Below are 23987 nucleotides of genomic sequence, written 5' to 3'. Positions count from 1 at the left end.
TAAGCAGGTCAAAACTTTCTCAGTGGAAACAAACACTGAGCTGTTATTTTTGTTGCCCCCCCCCCGCCACCTCAGCCACCATGGAACCTGCCATGTTGGTTCTACTAGTACAATCGGAACATGGCCATCAGCAGGGGATGCGATGTTTAGCAAGTGGCAAGAGCTTGCACAGAGGGATCCATGCAAAGAGGCAGATAATCATCAGCTCTGAAATACTTCCACAGCAGTGAGCTAGGCCCAGTCTAACAAATGTAACGTTTCTCTAGATACAAAGCATGTTGGTCATGGCTGTGACAAGTTTAGGGCTCTTTTGAAAAATATCCTTTTACAAAATTACTAGGATTGAAATCTTCCTCCAGCTGCTCAGACACACACTGGTAGCACTTGTCACGTGTCACAGGCTGCGTTTGGCTGGCCTTTCACGCCAATTGTGAGTGTTATTGTGGGAGTTTCCTGCTCTGTTTCTCTTTGGGAGGCTATCTGCAGGCAACACAAATAGTTTGGCTTCTACTGAATCTGGCCTCAAACAAGTTAATATGGGGTCGTACACACATTCACCAACTCCTTTTGATTCTTGCAAGCACTGCATATAAAGAAATGTTATATTAACTACTCCATAAATTTAGGAGATAAAACTACTCCCCCCACCTCCCAACTCCATATTTTCCTTGCAATTTCTAACCTACACAGTGGGAATTTATTCCGTCCTTAATTAAGTGCAGCTATGGTGTCCTGGGTTTGTTTGGGTTTTTTATTGTTCTCCGTTTTTGTCCTCTTCCTGCTTCTCATCCCCATCAGTGTAGCTCTTCTGTTTCATCACAGATGAGCTCACAGTCATCTGCCACAGTTAATCTGGGCACTGTGACAAGCTGCCAGAATTGAGTCTGATCAAATTTAAGCCAGCACAATGGGAATGTGACCTAGAGTGCTGATTTAATGACCCTTTTGCTTTTAGGGCTTGGCCTGGAGTCTGGACGCTACAGTGGAAGAGGATTAGGAGGGTTGGTGCTCAATATTACTGCCAACAATCACTGGATTAGAGTACCATAGGGTCCAGAGTTTGGGTCTTGTGTGTTATTTTGTATAAAGAAAGCAAGTTTTAAAAGAAATGTTAAGGAAATGCTATGGAACAAGACAGCACTGAACTCCAAGTAATCTCTCAGCACTGCACTGATCTGGAGGTTTAATACCCAAGATAAATTTGAGTTTATACCACATATTGGCAGTGGGGCTGAAAACTCTGCATACCCAGCAAGCAAATCTTCAGCCTGTAAGAATGGATTAAATTAACAGTGTCCCCCAAAGGGAAGACAGAGCCTGCAGATGGCTGCTTTGGTCATTGCTGCTCTGGTTTCTTTGATAACAATTTCACTGCATGCCTTGAGAATCAAGTAGCTTTCACAAAAAACAATCCCAACATTCACAACACCATAAACCTCCTCCCACTGGCCAGAGAGGTGGCCAAAGTGCAAGGACTCCAAATGCGAGAGGTTCAGTTTAAGAGGCACGTACTAGACACGCACACAGCACAACAGAGTTTTACATTTGTGAACAGCTGAAGCAGAGTTAAGGACACAGCTGCTGAACGAACAGGGACTCCTATAAACTGGAATGCCAGGCCCCTCAGAAATGTTACATCATGCAGCATGCACATGATACAAGCATTCCTGAATACTCTGCTGGACAGATCAACCTCTACCTGACTCCTACAACCTGAACTGTGATGTAGGTCTAGAGGCTCAACTGGCAGAGAACATTTTAAATGCATTTTGCTATAACCTGACAGATATGGGAGCACGAATCACAACATTAACATGATATATCTTCATTTTCTTGGTTAGAAGTTGTGCTGTACTGATGAATAATATCACTCAAGAAGCAGTAAGTGATTTGTTGCATGATGGGACACTTCAGGACATCCACTGTGACATAAAGATTTAGAACACAATGAGAATGCCAAAGAGCTGAGAGTTTCACTCAGTTATTGACCCCATTTTTACCCATCAGTAGTTTTTCCTCCTTCCCCGCCCCTCTAACTGGAAGAATAACTTACACACAGGAGACTGTGCCTTGTCCTGCCTGTACATGGTGCTCTTGCACTTGGCATCTAGCTCCTACCCTTTCCTGAAGGCTCTCGGATACACCACATTTAAAATACGTAACAAGGCCAGTGCAGGGAATAGCAACAGCAAACAGATCTATTCCCCAAGGGGGAAAACAAATAACTTCCCTTTGCAACATCCCTGGATCTGCTAAAAACAGGATAAGAGACAGGATGCAGAAGCATGAGTTCAAGGGGAGTAGGGTTGGCCTGGATTTCCTGTCAAATATACAGAGCTCATTAGTCCATCATGCAGAGTCTTGACTGCTCAAATATGGGGCCTGGGAGCTAATCAGAATGTTGGTTTCCATTGTTTAAAACACCATGTTTACAATGAGGCGAACAACCTCTCCCTCCCCCTGTCCCACCTCATTCCCCTGGCTTGAGTAAACTTCCTTGGGGAGTTGTCATCTTACAGAAATAATAGCATTATTACTACATACGATGCACCCGTGGCTTGACACATTACGGGCACCAAGAGGCAACAATAGCCACCAAGAACGTGTTTCCTGTGTATTTGGTCTTATATTGGTCACACTTTTAGTCAAAACCAAAATTCAGTTGTGTCTGCATAGCCAGGATTGCTGTTCAAAATGAAAAATATCTGTGTTGTATACAGAGGCATGCCACTATGCTGGAGGCAAGATCAGACTTCACAATATTACTCTAACATTCAATCTGACAATAATGCTGCAAGTTGAAGGGTGTATGTGTGGAAATTAAACCTGACAGGAGAAAAATGTGCCTATTAATGGAAGAAAAAGCACAAACTTTTCAGGAGTATCATTTTCCATTGAGTTATTTGCAGAGTATTACAACCCTACAAAAACCACAGAACTGATTCAATTTATAGAAGCAACTTCTCTGAAAAACTCAACTGGTCATGAAGTTTAGAACTAGACTTGAACAAATGTGACTCTGCTTCCTATTTTGTAATTTACCATATTTCAGGCAGTTTTTAAACATATTGGGTATTACTAGCTATACAAGCAACATAACCACACAAACCTCAGACACTTTTCTGCTTTGTTTGGTGCTATAAGGATTTTTCTGATTATGTTTTCCCTGCAGTTTCCACCCCCGACCTCCCAGGTTTCCTTTTTACCACTTTAGCCAATTTAATGGAATGAGCATTTTTAGTGCCATGACAAAACACATTTTACTACTCTCTCTCTCTCGAGCTAGAACAGTATGGAACAGAACAGAAGCTTATATTTCCCCACTCCCTTTCTGGAGGGACCATCCCTAGAGGTGAGAAGGTAATTCAGTCTCCAGGCCCACAGAGACCTCGTCTCTCTACTGAATAGGAAGTTTCTATTAGTTTCATGCCGATCACTCGGGTGCATTTCGTGACTGGCAGTCCCTTGTCCAATAGAAGCTAGACTGAGATTACCAACTTACTTCTACACAGGAACAAAAACAAGATATTTTGAAAATTGTAGCAAACATCATGAGAGACACCCTTCCCCTGCAATTGTCTGATAGTTAGGTCATTGAATAAGGCAGAGCAGGGTCTTGAACCTGAGTCCCCCACATCCCACGCAGGTGCCCTAAACACTAGATGAGAGTCAGACTCTCTTTTCTCCCTTTCCCTCTCCTCTGTTGAAACTGTTCCACTCTGTGTAAATAAAAATGTACTGGGTCAGAGAGAGAGTGAGAGACTCACTATATAGTTCGGTGGCTAGGGTAAACATTTGAAAGAAACAGATTCAAGTTTCTGTTCTGAATCAAGCCCGAACTAGGTCTCCCACATCCCAGGTGAGTGCCCTAAACACCAAGCTGTTGGGTCTCTGACCAGAAATTCCATCCTGGACCTGAGAAACCTTTAATTGAAATGGATACATTTCCACAAAAAAATTAAGTTTCAACAAATCAGCATTTTCTGATTAAAAACGTTTCACTGAAAAATTCCTGACTGGCTGCAGTTTGCGTTGCTGTGTAGATGAGCCATCAGAAGTGGTACAGCAGGGTATGTCTACACTGCAGTTAAAAACCTGTGGCTGTCCTGGGACAGCTGACTTGGATTTGTGGGGCTCAGGCTATGGAGCTGTTTAATTACGGTATTGATGTTTGGGCTTGGGTTGGGGGCTGGGCTCTAGGGCCCTGCAAGGATCCCAGAGCTTGGGCTCCAGGCCAAACCCAAACTGCCCTTTAGCCCAAGTTCTGCCACCCCCAGTCAGCAGGCACAGGCCAGCCATGGGTCTAACTGCAGTTTAGACATACTCTCATGAACTGCCTGCATTCTCCAGAGTACTGTGTCCTATCAGGCAGGACAAAAGAAAGCACATAACTCAGATACATGAGGCCTAAATAGAAAATTATAAAGAAGAATCTAATTCAGTTTGTTAGCAGTAAGAAAAAAAATCATTTGATGGACTAAACAACTGGTAGAGGGTCATTTTCTTGCCAATGAATTGTATAGTCTTCTTTCTACCTGCACGTAACAGTGCTGAACTGATAAGACAATGCCACTCAGCTAGGAGTATGAAACTAGCATTGATCAATCAAGCTATCATCTCAACAACACAAGCTTAAATCACTTCTACCTTGACTATTTTCACTGGTGTTTTTAGTCTGGCATCAAATGATCATGACCCCTTTTACTCCTGGGGGAATTCTGCGCCACTGTGCATGCTCAGAATTCATGTCCCACGGAGAATTTTTTTTTCTCTGCAGAAGATACATTCTGCCGGAGAGGTGCTGCAGTTACACCTTTCGCCTACCAGGGGCTGCCATGGTGCCAGAACAGAGTTCAGCCCTACCTGCAGATGTGGAAAAGAAGAGGCTGTGTTTCTCACGGCGCCCTGCCCATGTGGCCAGGTCAGGAGACATGGGACATGGGGGGCGGGGGATGGACAGCGTGGGGCACATGGGGCTGCTGGAGGGTCACAGAATAGGGTTCAGATGGGCTAGTGGGAGGACAGACTGGGGTGGGGCTAAATGGGAGTGGAGTGCAAGAACACATGGGATCAGGGAGTTGCTTAGTGGGGGTGCAGGGCCACATTGTAACAGGGAGGTGCAAGGCCACATGGGAACAGGGAAGGGGAGTGCAGGGACACATGGGGACAGGGGTATGTGCCAGACAGAATAAAAGAGGGTAAGAGTTAGCAAGGGTCTGCATGGGGGAGATTCCCCAACTCCCTAACAATCCCTGCCCCTCCCTCCAAAAAAACCCAACCAACCAAAAAAAAAAAAAAACAAAAAAAACCCCAACCAACCCTGTTCCATACTTCTCCCATCCACACCCAACAACCCTCCAAGTTCACACCCTGGCTCCTTCCCAGCAATTACTTGACTCTCCCTCAGCTCCTCCATTACCCACAACTCCCACAAGCCTTTGCACTGCTTCTGAGGGGTGTGGGAAATACATTTCTGTACTGTAGTTTAAATGAATTATTACTCAAAGTTCTGTATTAATATGCCTAGTAAGGAATCTATTTGTCGAAAAACATTTCCTGAATTTTGTTATCTGTATTGTTACAGACTTACTGGCTGACAAGTATTTTAAATAAATTACCAAAATAATTGAAACTGTCATGATTATATTGTGTTATTTTGGCAATTTTTTTGGTGCAGAATTCCCTTAGGAGTATTCTTTGCAATTTTCAATCTCTCACATCAAACAGAAGGACCACATGCTTCAAGTTAAGTGTTTTATGACTCTGCAAATTCCCTGATGCAAAACTTCCTCTGTGACAATCCTACACATATTTGGATGGATTAAATCAGTTCTGTGCTTCAGTTCACACACACACACACACACACACACACACACACTCTCTCTCTCAACACTTGTGATTTCATTCATGAAATACTTTACTTTCCAAAGAATTCCTCTGCATTTTCCATTTAAATTGAGAAGTGAAGTTATTATTCTTTCAGTTCAAAAACGTAACAAGCACTTTTCAGAATAAAACCACTCCAACTATATTTATGTACGTATTGCTCTCTTTTTATTAAAGACATCTGTAGTTTAGCAGCTGTGCTGCAAGGGAGTACATCCCAGTGGTTAGAACATAAGACATCAGAAGATCTGGATTCTATTCTCAGTCCTGCCAATGGCCTGCTAGGTGACCTTGGGCAAGTCACTCCACCCCTCTGTGCTGCCATTTCCCCATCTAGAATATGGGGATAATACCACCTCCTCTGTAAAGTCTTTGAGATCTATGGCTGGACTAAGTAATTATTATGATAGGAAATCTTAGCTTGTCCCCCAGGCCTCACTTATTCAAAGTTTCATAAATGTGGCATTTTGGTTTAACTGCAATGGAATAAAATGGAAGATAGGCAGGGAGATATCCTCTTTGAGGATACTGAGGCCTTCTCTATACAAAGGAGATTTTCCAATACTACATAGCACCAGTGTTTGCCCGACTGGAAGCCCTACTGCACATGGGCCACTGGCTGTCATCACTTTAAATAATGTGTCACCGAAGTCTGTTCTGAGCACGACTAATGGAAACAGCACATAAAATGGTGACAACAGCTGGTATCCTATCTCAACAAGGGCTCCCAACATGGCTCATGCTGATGCAGCTGAACCAGTATGAGCAACGGTGGCAATTTTTTAAAAAAATGTCCCTAATGGAGACAAAGCCATAGTGTCCAATTCTGGCATACAAGTATCTCACTGGAATTCAAATGTGAGGCTGAAGTGTCCTATTAAAGCACCACACATTTGAAACTGGGCTCCCTGTGCATTTTCTTAACTAGCCCAGTTGGGATCTCACTAAGAAGTTGGAAGTCCCTGAAAATACAAGGCTAGATGTTTTCACGCACTACTGCACATTACCCATAGCAGTTGGAATTCCAGTTCTTGGGATAAAACCAGGCAGGCACAGAAAACAAACAGATACAGATACATTGCAGCAGGACCGGGGTGGGGGTGGGGGGGGCGAGTAGGGGGGAAAGAGACAGCAAACAGAAACCCACACAGCTCATACAAAGAGGTTTTTATTAAAGACTGCTAAAATTCAAGTTGCTTTTAAATACCCCTCTTGCTTGGCACCTTCTTCAAAAGTACAGTATCAAAACCATGGGCTCACAAGAAGGGGAAAGTGGTTTCAGTGTTTAACTCCTATTTCTGTTTTTGGAACTTTTACGTCGTCACAAAAAAAAAAGAAGCAGCTGTTTTTAAAAAAAGGTAGACTTTAGTTTGCAGGGAAATCGATGACACTTCTCACAACAGTCCACCAACTTTATTTACATTGCATGCATGCACAAACATGCACACAGAGATACCAAGAGAAAAACAGAAAAAGAAGAGGTGTCAGTTTTGTTTTCAATGGAGCATTCATTTGGAATTATGTGAAATTAAATCAGTTTAACATGAATTGGCTGATTCATGTAAAAAACTGTCACTTAACACCCTCCTGCTCCCCAACAGCCCAAACTTACTTTCTTTCAGTCTCTGGTGTTGACACAGTACTACTGAGGCCAAGCGATTCCTGTAAGGGAAGATATATTGCCGTGAGTGCTGACAGAACAACAAGCTTTACCCAACTGGTGCAAAATATCAAATTAAAAAAATCCAAAACAAAAATAGATGATTAAAGTCATTGTGCTTACTTCAATCTGGGATCGCAGCTGTAGCGATGTGGGGCTGGCATCGGGTTTCTCCTAAAACAGAACAGATGTCGGGTTAATGCAACACCCAAACGAGGCAGCATTCTCCAGAAAAACAAATATAGAGCGAGATGAGAAAAGAAAAAGGAGACAAGAACAGAACATTGAAAAATCCCACGACTTTTCAATTAGGAAGCATTAAGCTTTCCAGTGGAATCGCTCTCTGAAGAAGACTGAAATACTCAAGTAGAAGCCAATTACATACTTATTACAGATAAATGTAGCACAATGTAAGGCTTATACATAGATATGGGTTAAAATAATAAAAAAGAAAACACACGTGAGTAGTCTTCAAGGGATAATCAACATTTGCCACATACTTCTACATGTGGACTGCCAACCTCCTGAGCTTTCTTTCCTCTTTCAGAGCCACCTGTCCCTTGTGATAATGTATGTTTACTTGCAGTATATCATTCAGCCACTAGATGTCTTCACATACAGTACAGATAGAATGTGATCCGTGGTAAACAGGGGAGACAAAGCTGGAACTCAAGCTGCATGGAAGTCTGTTTGTGCTGACAGATTGCTGTAGGTTTCTTTAATAAACGCCTCCTGTTTAACATAGCCTGTGCTGCAACTTATTGTGATATCCCCCCACTTCTTCCCATCCTGAACTGAAACACACGGGATTAAGTATGTGTTATAAAGGGGTTATGTTCTCAGCAGATCCCTAAAATGAAATTAATTTGCTGCAACCATTGCAGAAAATTATTTGTGGCACAATACTGATTTTGAGTTTCAAGATATTTTTTTAAACCAATTACAATGGCATATATTGGATAAATTAATAAAAAAAGGGTCTCTGATTATTTTTCAGCCAAGATTCCTTAGTGCCCTAACAAACATTAATTAAAACTCTCAGTCCTCTTGGGAGGTAGATACCTATTATCAACAGCATTGCACATTGGGGAAATGAGGCACAAAGTTAAGTGGTTTGCCCATTGACACACTGAGAAGGAGCTAGGACCAGACTTCAGGAGTCCTGATTCCCAGTTCAGTGCACTAATCACTATGCCCACTAACTATGTTAGCAATTAGAGAGTTTCTGAAAAAAAAGTCATCTTTAGAAATCTAACGTTTAAGTGAAGACATATGAAATTATTAATTTTTTTTATGACAAATCAAGGATGTATGCTAAGGTCAGACTGATACCTTTTTTGTTTTTGTTTTTAAAAAGCACCTTTCAATTATTGTCTCCAACTATCTAGTATACTGAAGAAAATTCTCGTCCAAGTGATACTGTATTTGGCAGTCAAAATGGAAACCTCCCACCGAAAACTCTGCACTACTGGTGCAGTTATACAGGACATATCATTTTTAAGTTTGGTAACAAAAACGATTCAGGATGTGTGAGAGTATTTTGAGATTACATATAAAACGAATTCCCCCAAATTCACTGAAAACAAGAATTCAAGGGGAAAATTTCTAGCTATTTCTCAGCAAACAAGCTTAACCAAAAGTCATGTAGACTTAAACAAGCTAAGTTCTTCATCTGGGAACACAGGTTAACAATGAGCATTCTGTAGCCTGACATGTTTCTATCCCCAGCATGGTGAACAAGAGTCCTTCCACTGACTTCGGTGGATTAGGCCCATATTGTCCAATTTAAGATTTTATATCAATAATTTAAAGTGTACCTGTTGCTAACAGCGGGCTTAATCCTGCTCTCACTGAAGTCAAGGGTTAAACTCCAGGTGGCACTGGAGAAAAGTTTGCAGTTCTGCGTCACTGGAGGTAAATTTAACTGTTGGCACCTCATTCATCTGAATGCAAAACAGTGGGGGAAAACACTTTGCACAGCAGGACTATGAATCTTCGACCCAATTCTGGTCCTATTGAAGCCAGTGAGAGTTCTGCCATTGATTTCAAATAGTTGTTGTTATACTCCAGGAAATCACTAAGGTCTAACAACATACACTCAAAGAAATCAAAGAGTGAAAAGACCTAGCAGGTCAATTTGTTCATCCCTGAGTAAAGCAGGGTTGTCTTTTTATGGTATATTATCCAATGCAACAGTTAATCTAGTTTTAACTCTCTTTCCTATCTTAAAATAAAACTAGTTTCTAGGTCCTTGGCCTAAAGATAAAGACAAGAAATGTATCTACAGAAGAAAGTAATAAGAAAATGAGATTCAATTTAAAAAAAGGATTAGTGTTAATTGACCTGAAATACTTTAGGGTTAATGCTTCCAGAAAATCCGCAAAATCCAGAACAAAACTCACTGCCACTCTAATAGAACTCATTCAAATGGAGACCAGCTTCTACTGTTGGGGACTGTAGTATAACAGATTGGCACCTACCACACCATGGCACAACGACATAACAGTATTATGTTAGATTATAGTCATAATCTACACAGGGTAACAAGATATAGTAACTTTGTTATGACGTGGTTTGGTCTGTTCTATGCTGGTTGCCTTGGCTTTGTTGTTTTAATATTGTAGACAGGGTGTAAGTGTCAGCGTATAAAGGGGGCCAGACTCCAATGGAAATGTCTTTCCATCGACTTTAATAGGAATTGTTGGGGGCTTAGGATACTCTGCAAATGTAACCGGTCAAGAAGCCAAAACTAATTGTTCAGAATCAAAAGGTACTGGGAAAAATCATTTCTCCGTACCACTACCAAGTGACTCTGATTTTCTCATGAAAGAGGTATAGTAGTCCCTGTTCCCCTATTACTTCTATCAAAAGAGAAGTCAAACAAGCTTTCCAGCCAGCAAGGCAGGAGGAACATTACCGCACGTCTTTCTCCTTCACTCTCCCATTGACCTGAAGGCCAGGAAGGAAGGAAGGAAGCAGCAGTAAACCTACTTGCAACAGAGCTCATTCAAGCCAGTTTTTCCTCCTCCACCCACTGTCACAAGGACAACACAGAACATTTCACCAGTATGGGCGTCTTAAAGCTGCATAGAGCCAGTCAAAGGAATCCACTGTGTGCCTGAAGTGCATTTGTACCCCCGCCTCTCAGCAATAAATATTTGGTTTTTCATCATTTACCTGCTGTCTGAAGAAGTGTAACGCCAACAAACCCCAGTTGCTTGTGGGCGGGATCGAACTGGGGACCTCTGGAGCTTAGTGCATGAGCCTCCACAGCATGAGCTAAACTCATTTAACTCTCTAAGTGGTCTCAGTGCCACTAGATGGGACAGAACACCACACCCAGAAGGCATGTGGGTTACAGAAGCATCTGCTGCAAATCCTTTTTAACAGATATACTTAAAAAAAATAATTTAGGCGGCCATATCCCTTTTTTCTGCCACTCTCAGGGATCCTTTTACTTGCCCAAGTTCACTGTACATTGTAAATGGAGGGTGAAAAGGTTTATTGTATTTTTTTTAAAATCTCCTGGGGAAATAGCCAGCTGCATCCTGTGTTTCAAAATCTTGACTCTCTTCTCCCTCTTCTCTCATTTATGCCATTAGCCTCCTCTGCCACCCTGGCTTCTAAAGCTGCACTTGCCCCTGGCAGCTTTAGACAAAGCTGCACTTTAGCTGCACTTGCCCCTGGCAGCTTTATTTATCAAAGACAAATAACTTAAGACACTCCTCTATCATCATTATTCAAGAGTCTTCAGTCCTAATTAGAATTAAATGTTATTTTTGCTGTGCGGACAAACAATCAAGGATGTTGGGTAGAAGAAGGGTTTATAAGTTAAACCAGCCATAAATAGTTTTATTTATTTAGGCTCTGGTCTGGCTACTGGAGAGTAGACCCTGTGCCTATATGAACCCAATTGCAGGATCACAGTCTTATTTTGCAAAATGGGATGAATTCTGGAATGCTGCTTTTAGTTTCAAAAAACACACTGATGACATTTTGCTAAATATTTTACAATATTAGTTTATTAAAAGTCAATTCTTTGTAGCTCTCAAACCTGAAACAAACCTTTAAACATTCTACAAAGCTTTGTGGATGAATTTCTAAAAGGTTCTGAATTATGGGCTTTATACAGATTCATAGGGTGAGATTCACACCAGGTTAAAGTGCTAGAGTAGTGTAAAGATGCCTTAAAAATCCCAGTTCCAACTGAGAGTGGATTTTCACAATGTAGGCACTGCAGAAAGTATTCATAAAACTGCCTTCCAAAGACCTCTTCACTAGTTCTGGCACAGGAGACATGCTGAGGTGTGGAGGGTATTGGGGGCAGAGTTGGATCACTATGGAGATTTCAGGCAGTGCAGCCCTGAGAAACTGCTGTTCCAGTCCCCAGAGCAGCCCAGGATCAGGAGGGGAACAAAATGGCTTAACACTAGGGGAGCAGCGGCTTTATGAATTTGGCTTCAGAACATACATAGAATTTAAAGGACCATTTATGAAAATCTACCCCTGCATAACACAGACCACAGAATTTCACCCAGTAATTCTTGCATCAAGATCATTACTTATGGTTGAACTAGAGCATCTCTTTTAGAAAGAATTCAGTCTCCCACCTGAAAGGCCTCTCCCACAGCACTGAAGTCAGGGGATGCTTTGCTATCGACTTCAACAGCTGCAGGATCAGGCCCCAAAAGCACTGGCGAAAGTGAAGTTCAGGAGGGACAGACGCTATCAGGCAACCCACAAAGAGCTCTGTCAGCATGCCTCAGTCATGTCCTGCATTACCTACTTTTTCACAATCTGTTTATTGACAAACAATGCATTACACGGCAGGAAGTAACCAATATTGAATTATGATGAAAAGCGTCTTGCAGGGTAGGAACTGACACGACACAACACAACAACTGCAATTCTTTTTACATGATTTCTACTATAACAGAGACAATGATTTGTAAATATACCAAGTGAGACTTGTGGCTCACACTTCAAGGTTTCAGCTGTTCACCCTGGTTCAGGATGTGAAGTGGCCAGGTGCTCTAGGGGTTTTCACATCTTTCTCATTAACCACAATGCCATTGATGGACACAGGACATCAGACCCAATGGTCCATCAATCCTGTTACTGCAAATCCTACGTCTCTAGCTAAAGTCCGACAAACATGATGCCTCTGATGCTTATCTGTTACTTATTACTCAAAGACACATTTGGTAAGTGATTTATTAGCTGGATAACCCAATTAACAACCACCATATTTCTGAACAACATGACTTTTCACTTAAGGTACTATCCATCTGAGAATCTCAAAGAGCTTTACAATCATTAATCAACTGAGTCTCAAAATCACATGTGAGGTAGGAAAGTATGATCTGCATTATACAGATGTGAAACTGAGGCCTAGAGAGGGTTAGGCCAAAGGTGGGCTTTTCAAAGGCACTCCATATTGGCCTAACTACTCCCACTGAAGTTGTAGTAAAACTCTTGACTTCAAGTTAAGTAGACAGAGTAAGCATTTTTTGGGAATCCAACCCCACATTTTCAAACACGGCTACTGATCCTGGGTGCCCAACTGCTGAGAACCTGCATCTCTTGTTGACTTCAGTTGGAGTTGAGAATGCTCAGTATACCTGAAAAGAAGGCCCAAGGTATTTGAAATCGGACCCCAAAAACTGAGGTGACCAAATTTTGAAAATCTGTATCTAAGAGACCTGCTTGTTATTTATGGCAGAGTTGGGAATAGAAACCAGATCTGTCTATGCAGGTACTTGCATGGTCCCCGTTACCATAGGTCTTGAGTGTCTCAGAGCCTTCAATGTATTTATCACTACAACACTTCTGTAAGACAAGGAAGTACTGTTATCCCATTTTGCAGATAGGAAACTAAGCCACAGAGACAAAATCACTTGCCCAAATTCATACAATGGGTCTGTGATGGGGCAAGGAACTGAACCCAGCTCTCCAAAGTCCCAGACTCATCAGACCATCCTTCTCCTGACACTCACTCCTCTGTTTTAACCACCATATCACCTTTCCTCGCGCTGTGTTATTTGTGGGTCTTTTTTTCTGGATTATTCTCTTCACTTCTCACATTTTTAGCATAGCAAGAAGGCTAATAGTATGTTGCTGAATGCTAATAACCACCTATCTCGCCACTATTAGATGTGACAATATTACGGTGCTATCAGGTTTCAGAATTTGTGTGCTACCAGGGCATCCAGGATCAATACAAGACATATCCCCTAGTTTACTTGCATAACCTACCCAGTTGAAGGCCTCCTTTCAGCAGAGGAGGCCATTGCGCACAGTTTGTTTAACATGTATAGTGATTTTGTAAGGTAAACAAATGGGAACTAGGATGAAACCAACATTTTTTTCACTTGACAATAAACAGAGCTCAAACCCAGACACCATAAAATAAGGCTTGCACCTTACCACACATACCCTGCTGTAGGGATGGATATGGCTATAAAGGTCTAATTCTCTTTGAAAGCACCTCATGGCAGAAATGTAACATTTCATTGCAACGCTGCTCTTAAGAGCTGCTCGGTGGTGAACTATTTCTATTCTAACTGAACCGATCCATACAAGGACAAGTGAAATGAACACCCATGTAAACAGCTTTCTATACACCATTTCCACTCCCTCAGAACTTACAATGGAGCTGACGTTTATGGAAAGCTTTTCACTTGCGGTTTAATTATTTTGCCTTTCAAGGTGTTATTGGTAGCTCTGGGGGCAAAGCCTCAGCTGGTGTAAATCAGCATAGCTGTACTGACTTCAATTGACTTCTGTAGGACTTTATCAGTCTTCCTTTAGAACTCAACATCTCAGGAAAGTAGCAGTTAAAAGTGCTCTGGGTTTTGCCCATTATTCATTAAGGGGAATACACAAAACAGGAAAAATATACCTATATTTCTGCCAAAGAGTGCATTGTTAACCAGCTGTATCACAATTAGAAACACTGCTCCAGATCAGAGAGACGGGGTTTAAATCAACCTGGGACTTTCCTTCCTGTGGTGGGTTCTGTTCTGTATGTTATGTGGAGGGAAAAACTCTGTCTTTATTATTTTGATAAAAAAACATAAGGAAAAAAGCTATTCACAGAAACATCCCTGCGAAGAACGATAGCCTGTGGTTCCAGTCCAGAAGCTCCTCTGCATATAAAGAGGCTCCCTGGAAGTACTCTGGGAGTCACTGAAGAGGCAGTGGTCTCAAAGGGCTTCTACACTTAGATTACAGGCCGCAATTCAGACCATTAGTGTATGTAAAGTTCATACATTTTTGATCACCATATCCTCGAACCCTGGGGATAGAAGAGCTTGTGTCCCTTCCGAGCCTTGTCTACACTGCAGCTTCCGCAAGTGGAATTGCACTAACTGGGAATTACAGGTCCAAAAACGCTAGTGTAGATAAGGCCTAAGAGCTATAGGTAGCAAACAGAGAATCCTAGGCGTGGTTAAGATCACTGAGACGCGAAGCAGCTATTGTTCAGAGGGAAACGTGGAGTTGCTGGGGAAGTTTAGAGACACGACAAATAGGAGATAGGACTAAAAATGCTGATGTTGCCAATTTCATGATTTGAGATTATAAATAATAATTCCATTGACAACCCTCCCCCAAATGGCTAGCAATAAGGCAGATAGGAAGGGAAACTATACATTAGAAAATCCAAAACATTCTCTCCCCAAGGGACTTCACCTTGCTTAGTCTGAATACACGCTGCAATTTCTAGCCTATCTTCTCAATGATGATAGAAAGCCATATTCAAAAGATCGTGAGGAACTCATAACATCCAAGTCCTCCAGCGGGGTAATTTAGTCTGACACCAATTATTTGGTCTAGATTCCTTTGCCACAAGTCATGTCCCAACCTGCACAGAAGCTCCAGAGAATATTATGACAAACAAAACATTTTTGCAGTGACAGCACAGGAACACACAGGTGTTTAATGAGAACTGCCAACCAGTTGCTAGTCATGGGTCACTGATCAAAAATAAATAAATAAATAAAGGAAGAAGGATTCCAGTGGCTACCACCTCAGAAAGTGTTTATTTGGAGGAATTAACCAGCTCACTGAGTTTCCAATGGTTCAGATTAGCAAAGGATCCATTTTGAGTTTCAAATTGTATCCCAAGGTCCATCATTTTAGCCATCACACTAGAACTGTGGAGACTTTCTGCTCCATTACTCTTGCATGTTACTGCCAAGACTGACACACAGCAAATTATGACATTCTGTAACAACAATAAAATTCAGGAGTGAGGAAATGAGGTGTGGGGGAGGAATGGTTAAAAAAACAGGGATTTCAAACAAGTGAATACTTTTTCTTTTCAGGAAACTACAGTCCAAATATTCTCTTAATGGCTCACGCATCAACACAGAGAAGTGAACACTTAGCTATGCTACTAACCAAGTGTGGTTTTACAAGAAGGCAGAAACAAAACATGCAATTATAGTAGCTCTCAAGTGCTTACTTATGTATTAAAACAATTTCTGTCTCAGCCCAGCATAAACCCTTGCTGAATACTAGAATCTACAAATATAACGTTTCAGATAAAAAGAAAGTTAAAACATTTTTCTATTTCCAAACAACAATTATGGCATTTTCTCTAATGTGTTTTCCATTTATTTAGATTTCTTTTAGATTATTAACACCCACCAACACTTTTTAAATGACAAAAACATTAGCAACCACAAGATCGGTGAAATTCCATAATAGTGCATGATGCTTTACTGGGATTGAAAAAGACATAGGTTCCTGTCCTGCCACCACTTAAGCCCATGTGTAACAAATAGGGCTTTAACTCAGAAAAGCATCTAACTTGAAAATAGACAAAGTTTTCAGGGAAAGGAGGGATCAGGGTGTAAAAAAAAGAAAAAACCAAAAAACCCCCACAATTCATGTTCTACAATGCAAAAATCAAATAAATTCTGGTCCATGTTATGGGGTCATTAAGACTGGGCCAAAGGGAGAAGGTGACTACTCTGCTAAGGAAAGGCAATGATGGAAAATAAGGTGCAAGAAATGGATTTTTGAGAATGGACTTAAAGAAGGGGAAAGGAGGGATAGCTCAGTGGTTTGAGCATTGGCCTGCTAAACCCAGGGTTGTAAATTCAATCCTTGAGGGGTTCACTTAGGGATCTGGGCCAAAAAAACCCAAAAAACCAAAAAAAACCTGGGGATTGGTCCTGCTTTGAGCAGGGGGGTGGACTAGATGACCTCCTGAGGTCCCTTCCAACCCTGATATTCTATGATTCTAAGGCAGGGAGAATGTTTAAGGCACAGGAGGAACATTCTGTTTCAGTGGTAGGAAACTGTGTTAAAAAAAGATCTAAAAGCAAGAACCGGAGGGAGCAAGGTGAGAAATGTGAGCAGAGAGCTGGACGTGACGAGGAGAACAATGAGACACAGGCGGGGCAGAGCTGTGTGTGGTACTGTAACAGCAAGGAGGAGTTTGTACTTTATTCTGAAACCTATCCTGGAGAAGCTACTTCAAGTCTCTGTGCTCAGTCAATGCATGGCCTCTTAGCAGAGACTGCAACCAGTCGTGCTAACTAGAGGTGGTGTTTGGTATAATGTGGACAGCAGCCGACCTGGCGCTAGTCTGAGTACACCACTATACAGTAGGCCGTCCAGAAGCTGGAAATCAGTTGTTAACTTGCATCCCCAAAGAACTAAGAACTCAACATGTCAGTCTAAACTTCAAATCCCTCCTAAGATTCCACTTTACCTACAAGGGCAACAATTTAGAGTAATTAGGAAGGGGAAAGTTATCTCCTCGTCACTAGATTTTTACCTGGGAAATACTAATAGCTTTATTGGTGTTTGTTCATTCTTAATGTTAATTAGCCAAAATAATTTTTAAAATTTCTTTCAAACTTCCTTTTCAAGTAGATAATTTTAAAATAAGATTTTTTTGCTATTTGCACAGCAAAAAACAGCAAAATACCAATGCCACTAGACAGTATTATAGACGAGTTAGGTCCCCAGCTTTCATTTTTAAAACAAATTAAATATTCACCTTACAGAACACAAAAAAAATCTTAAAGAACTATACAAATTTGTAAAGAATAATGAAATTATTTTATTTTCAAAAACTGGGAAAGACAGACAGAAAATGAATACTAGGCCAAGTCCAATGCTAAATGTTACCCTTAAGCAAACTTCCAAAGCTGTACTATAAATCTTCCCAAAGAAGGTTATAATGGCAACACGGGTAGACCCAGCTTTACTGTAACTTATATTCATATCAATGATGCGTTTATGATCTTACACTAACTTCTATCCCTCCTCTGCATTAACTTATAGATGACTGCTCTGTAAAGGGCTCAAATGAATTTGTTAACTAAATGTAATCTGTAACACCCATTTAATAAACATGCTGAAATCATAGGCATTTAAAAGCAGCTGTTAAACATTGTAAGGCTAATGGATTATTCAAAAAAGAAAAGGAGTACTTGTGGCACCTTAGAGACTAACAAATTTATTTGAGCATAAGCTTTCGTGAGCCGATGAAGTGAGTTGTAGCTTACGAAAGCTTATGCTCAAATAAATTTGTTAGTCTCTAAAGTCCCACAAGTACTCCTTTTCTTTTTGCAAATACAGACTAACACGGCTGCTACTCTGAAACCTGAAATTATTCAAAGTGATTTCTCTCTTGCACCATCATTTACTCTGGTCTTTTAATTAACAGTAAACAAGCCAACCAACCAACCCCTCTTCCAGAACCCTTGACTTCATATTGTGCAAAAAAGTAAATCACCAGAGGTGAATTTGGAGGAGGAGCTGAAGTTCTCTCTGTGTTGACTAAGAAGATGGTGCACCAGTAAATCCAGTGTGTGATTACAGTACACTGAGGGCTTGTCTACCCTGCCTTGCAGTTCGGACTACAGGGGTGTGCACAAAGTGCTGTGCCGTAACTCCCCTGTGTGGGCACCACGGGCATGAACTAAAAGGTTTCTAGTTGGCATTAACACAGCCCTCTTCATACAGGACTACATTAATGTGAACTAGGAACTTTTTAGTTCACATCTGCAGCGTACGCCTGGGGGAGTTACAGCACAGAACTTTGGAGCACATCGCTCGTCACACCTCTGTAGTCAGACCTGTGGAGCAACACAGACATAGCCTAAGTTTGCTGTTCTCCTCAGAAAAGCAATACCAAGTGCTAACATTTTGAGTGCGGGAGATTCATAACAAGTTACATTACGTACATAATGTAAAAAGAAAAATATTTTAATACAAAGCTAAATTTTGTACAAATTATTTTTATTTACTATAACCTGTTAATTATTGGATGCGAGTTTCTTACTCTCTCACCTCAGGATCAGGAAAACAAACTAAAAGGAACCTTTCCATCACCATAATTACTCTAATACATGTAACTTTGCTCTAGTAGTGAAATTAAATGGTTTTCTTTATAGAAACATAAGAAATTCATTGAGAACCCCACATTAGGGAGACTGACAACTGCAAATAAATCCAGACCGTAACCCCAGATCTGAATCTGTCTGAAGAAGTTTGGCTGCTCTTTAGCTCCAACAGGACAACCCAAAATATAGAATTTCAAAAACTCAGTTTATTTGGGGAAAAATTGGATCCGAACATCAAGCTACAAACACTGCAGCTCGGGCCTTCTCTAATAAATGTATTTTAGAAAATGAAGAATCAGGCCTCTCTTTACTTACCTGTCAAGACCTGAGTTTAAGGTTTTGCATTATTTCAGGTACAATTGATGACACCACAGGTAACACTCAAGTAGGGTAAAACTGAAGCTCCTTGGTCTGCTTCAGGTGTTAGAAACAACATCAAATGCACCCAAACAAGAAACCCTGAACTTGGGCCTTACTAGTAAAAAAAGTCTTTCAGATCAAGTTTAAATCTATTTCTTTGTAATGTTTTAGATTACGTATGTATTTTCTGTTGACGTTCTGGAATATTAGTTTAATTTTTTGATTCCATTTTAGTTCCTCCTGATGTTCAGGGTTCCATGGTCATGTACTAATAAGACGACCAAGATATTACAAGCTATTTGGGTATTTTATCATTCACAGATGTACAGTGTCAATGAAAATTTCACTGAGCCTGATTCTTGTTTATGCTCTGGCAGCATAAAGGAGCCACACTGTACATGAGAATCAGGACCCCTTGAGTTTTCAAAATTCTCTTTCCAATTGATTTCACTGGAAAAAAACAGGCCAGTGTTAATTAAATACACCTAAAATTTGGTTATTTTAAAAGAGAATAAATGAAGTTTTCTTTTAAATGAAGCTGGTATTTTTTATTTTATAGGCAAATGAAATCAGACACTTGTAAGGTCAGATGGATAAAATAAACCCTTTCCTCAGAGTCTGATACTGAATTGCTTCCACTGTACATGCATAAACCTCCTCCAGGGATTGGTGATGGAAGAAAAAGAGCTTTTACTGCTGGGACACTAATTTCAAAATTTCACAGAAAATAAAGGCAGTTTCTCCAGGAGGGGCACTGAAAACAAACTAACAAGGGTAATACAAAAGAGGATTAGCACACATTGTTGGCTTGTATTCATTATAATTTCCATGCTATAGAAATTTCCTTTAAAAAGTAAAGAGAGGGACGTTAATTTGGGAGTCTCTTTGTAAATACTAATCTGAAGTTTATACTAGACGGATGCTTGCGGCAGACCCTCAAGCTGGTGTAAATCAGTATAGCTCCACTAAATAGCTGATGATGATCTGATCACTGTTATACAGTTCTGAATTAGCTTTGAGGTACTCACATTGTTGCATTTTGGTTAGCCTATATTTTAGGGCCTTGCAAAGATTTTTCTGTTAGGAGCAGAAATTGATTATATGAGTCAGGTATATTCTCTCATGCAAACCTGTTCATTTACAAAGAATGTACACAAAGTCCCATTTCTCGGAACACAGTAGGAACAAGCAGCAGGAGGCAATTTCCTTGTCCAGATACCCAAGTCTGCCTTTCCAGAATGTACTGTTCCCAAAAGCAGTTCCGACTCTTGGCTTCCTCCCATGGCCATTCTCACCACTGCTTCTCTTGCCTTCTGCTGTTTTTTTTTTCCTGACTCTCTGCTCATTTTTTCTGCCTCTGCCACAGACGGACACACACAGCTGCAACTAATCTATGCGTGAGAACCTCTATTTTCAATCAGGGAAACCACTCGGTCCACATGCCTTAGCCTCTGCTCAGACATTGCCATGCTGCCCAGATCCTTGGGAGGTGGCTTCCATTGTTTCAGCTATTACTCTTAAAAGGGAACTTAACTGCACCTTCATTTAGCCTGAATAATAAGAGCTTAGTTCACTCATTGACAATTACCAGGTCTGTCAATGCTGGCAGCCACTAACACCTTCCTGCATAATGTATATTAACTTTGGACTTGATAATTATTTGGCAGGGAAAAATTTCACCTCTCCACCTTGTCTGGAGGGAGGAGGGGACTGGACAATAATGGCAAATGGTTGTTGGTGAGAAAGCTTCTGATGGTACAAAAGAACACTACCCTGTGAAGAAATGCAAGGAGATGGATGGATGTTGGTTTTTTACTCTGTTACATCTGCATAGTTGTTGTGCCAGCAATGGCATTGTCATCCCAAAGCCTCCAGAAATCATGAGATTTTAAAACAATTTTTGGATTATTATTAGTCTTCTGGCGATTGAGCGTTTAGTGATTTTTCACACTTTTCTCCACGATCAATGGGGCTAGAAACTAGTTTTTCCTTTTAAATGAAAAAAAGGACACTAGACATTGTGAGATTTATGATAAAACCTCAAGCTGGCAATACTGGGAGAAAGCGCCACTGAATTGTGAAAACTTAGGAGATGCCTACCCCCCAGCTTAAAGCGTAATTTGCAGCTTGGGTAGCACACCTATGCTAGTTCTGACTGAGCTAGCGCACTAAAATTAGAAATGGAGATGCAGTTGCATGGGCAGCAGAACAGGCTAGGTGCCCTGAGGGCCTATCTAGAATTTCTGATGGGATTGTACTTGTGCAGGGGAGCGCGGATCACCATGACTTTGCCTACCCAAACTGCAAATTACATCTCCAGCTCCACTGCAGACATACCCACAGAGCAGATGCAGGCAGCTACATGGAACGTCCAGTGGTATACTCTGAGGGGAACACAATTTACACATCTTAATATACAGCTCCCACGTGCTTATCCAGTGAACTAAACCAACTTAGTTAATTTAAGAGAGAACCTTATTTACAACCCAAAACTACATGGATGTTTACCCATTAAAACCAGCTGCCCTCCAAATCAACTGGAAAAAGAGTGCTGCCCCATCAGTTTGTCTTTCACAGGAAAGACAGCAACCTCCATGATGAAAGCTCAGCGCCATCCATTGCCCATAGGTATTCAAATAGGTATTCATAATACAACTTTAAAAACAATTATCTATGTGTATATTTATTATAAAAATCTGTGTCTACACCACAGGTCACAGTAACACACTGAATCTGCCTTTTAAATTCTAAAGCAAGCCAAAGAAAAATGCTGTGACTGGAAATCATTTGATAAATACAACAGGCAACAAACAGTAATGCTCCAAAATGGTGTTGCATCAAAGCCATCCTCCACTGGATTGTTACGATGATCATTTTTCTTAGCACACTCCTGACATTACCCTCCTATCTGACAGCTGCAATGCTACCAGCACAATTGATAGAAAATGGTTAAATGAAGGGTTTCAAAACAAACAATTAACAGCTCTCACTGCTGGGCCTCCCTCCAGTCCAGCTGTGGTCCTTGGACATGTTCTTCTGAAGTTCACCTGTTCCACGGAAAATTCACAAAGCAACTTTTCTGACATACCTGGGGCTTGAGTTTTGCCTGAGATACCAGCTAACCACACAGTAGCTAAGTGATTAATACAGATTTCAGTAAGAAAGTAATTAGTTTAATAACTAACACTTGACAACCCCGAGGATTAACAGCTATGCAGAAAGACCCTTCCACTGCATCCGATGAAATGAGCTGTAGCTCACGAAAGCTTATGCTCAAATAAATTTGTTAGTCTCTAAGGTGCCACAAGTACTCCTGTTCTTTTTGCGAATACAGACTAACACGGCTGCTACTCTGAAACAAATCCTCTCAGGTGTTTAAAGCACCAGCCAACAGGCTTTGAGAAGCAGTTCTCTGTGGCGGCTGGGTGGGAGGCTGTGGCATAAGCCAGACCTGTGAGATCTCTGCAGGTTGCCTCCTCTCCAATCCAGCAGAGAGGAATCACATAGATTCTGCTATTGTCTAGACTTTATACGTCTAAGCGGAGAGGTGCAGGATTTGGGTCTAATTTTTTTTTTAAACGTAGTACAGTAGTTATTCCCTTACTATTTCTATTCTTGTTTGCTGTATTGATGTATCCATGTTGGTCTCAGGATACAAGAGACATAAGGTTGGTGAGGTAATATTTTTATTGGACCAAATTCTATTGGCGAAAGAGACAACTTTTCCAGCTCAACAGATCTGAAGAAGAGCTGTGTGGAGCTGGAAAGCTTGCATCTCTCCTCCTCAGAAGTTGGTCCCATAAAAGATGTTGCCCTCATGCACCTTGTCTCTCTAATTCCTATTATGGCCTTTTAGAAACAATAGGGCACTTGCAGACTGATGACTGGGCACCACCTCTTATTAAGAAGATCTACTGAGGAATAATAAACTACATAAGTTATATGCCTCTTACAAAGGTGGTTAAACTTCAGAAAAAAACAGTTTCCAATAATCATTTAATCTAATGCCTAAGGAATCCACAAAGAAGCCTCTCTGCTGCTCCTGCAAAGACACCTATGATTGCCATCCACCACACACTAGAGAGTTATGGTTGTATGATTAAACCTTTTAAACCGCTTTCCCACCTGCGCTGGCTCTTGGCATGTTCTTAAAATGCACAGGGGCAGTTCCATTTTTTAAGAGAGCATTTTATTCCTGAAGTGACAGTTACAATGCATCTTCCAATTTCTGTTTGCCACTTCAGCCATCGCCTCCACAAGCACGTATGCAGTGTTTGGCCTTGTGCAGTCTGATCTGCTGGGAATGCCATTTTTCTGCATGTCAATGTGGATGCAGTGACTCAGTTATGACACAGACGTGTAATCCCAAGAAGGTCAAATTGAGCAACCTATGGTTTTTTAAATATGCAGGGATTCTGTGTGCACAAGTAGCATGAAAGGCTCACTACAGCCAAGCTTGTACAAGCCTTGTATTTGGCTGACTCACCCTGCTGCTTACCCAAATCCACTCAGGTGGTGTATTGTGGAATTAATGGAGATGAAATCTTGTTTCCTTAAAGAAACAGTCTCAGATTGGATGTACTGAGAGCAGGGGGCAATCACATTTTCACATTATGAGGGCTCATGATAACACTAAGAAAATTATATACATTCAGGGCCCAGGACTGTCAGCCTAGAAAATGAACAATTATGGGGTGAAGGCAGTGGCCATGTAC

At 41.1% G+C, this 23987-nt stretch overlaps 1 protein-coding gene across 12 annotated transcripts in view; it reads right to left on the bottom strand.

Moving 5' to 3' along the window:
* Window positions 1–23987, bottom strand: part of SASH1 (SAM and SH3 domain containing 1) — an 838974-nt gene that overhangs the window by 89285 nt on the left and 725702 nt on the right. For all 12 annotated transcript variants that reach the window (XM_043543106.1, XM_043543094.1, XM_043543097.1 and 9 more), the window contains 2 exons: window positions 7670–7720; window positions 7499–7548 (listed from right to left, as the gene is read on the bottom strand). In XM_043543106.1, coding sequence (XP_043399041.1) covers window positions 7499–7548; window positions 7670–7720 — 101 coding nt within the window. The remainder of the gene's footprint in view (window positions 1–7498; window positions 7549–7669; window positions 7721–23987) is intronic.

The sequence above is a fragment of the Chelonia mydas genome, chromosome 3 (genome assembly GCF_015237465.2).
Source record: "Chelonia mydas isolate rCheMyd1 chromosome 3, rCheMyd1.pri.v2, whole genome shotgun sequence".
Lineage (NCBI taxonomy): Eukaryota > Metazoa > Chordata > Testudines > Cheloniidae > Chelonia > Chelonia mydas.
Note: the sequence above shows the minus strand (reverse complement) of the source record. Positions and strands in the feature narration are given on the sequence as shown.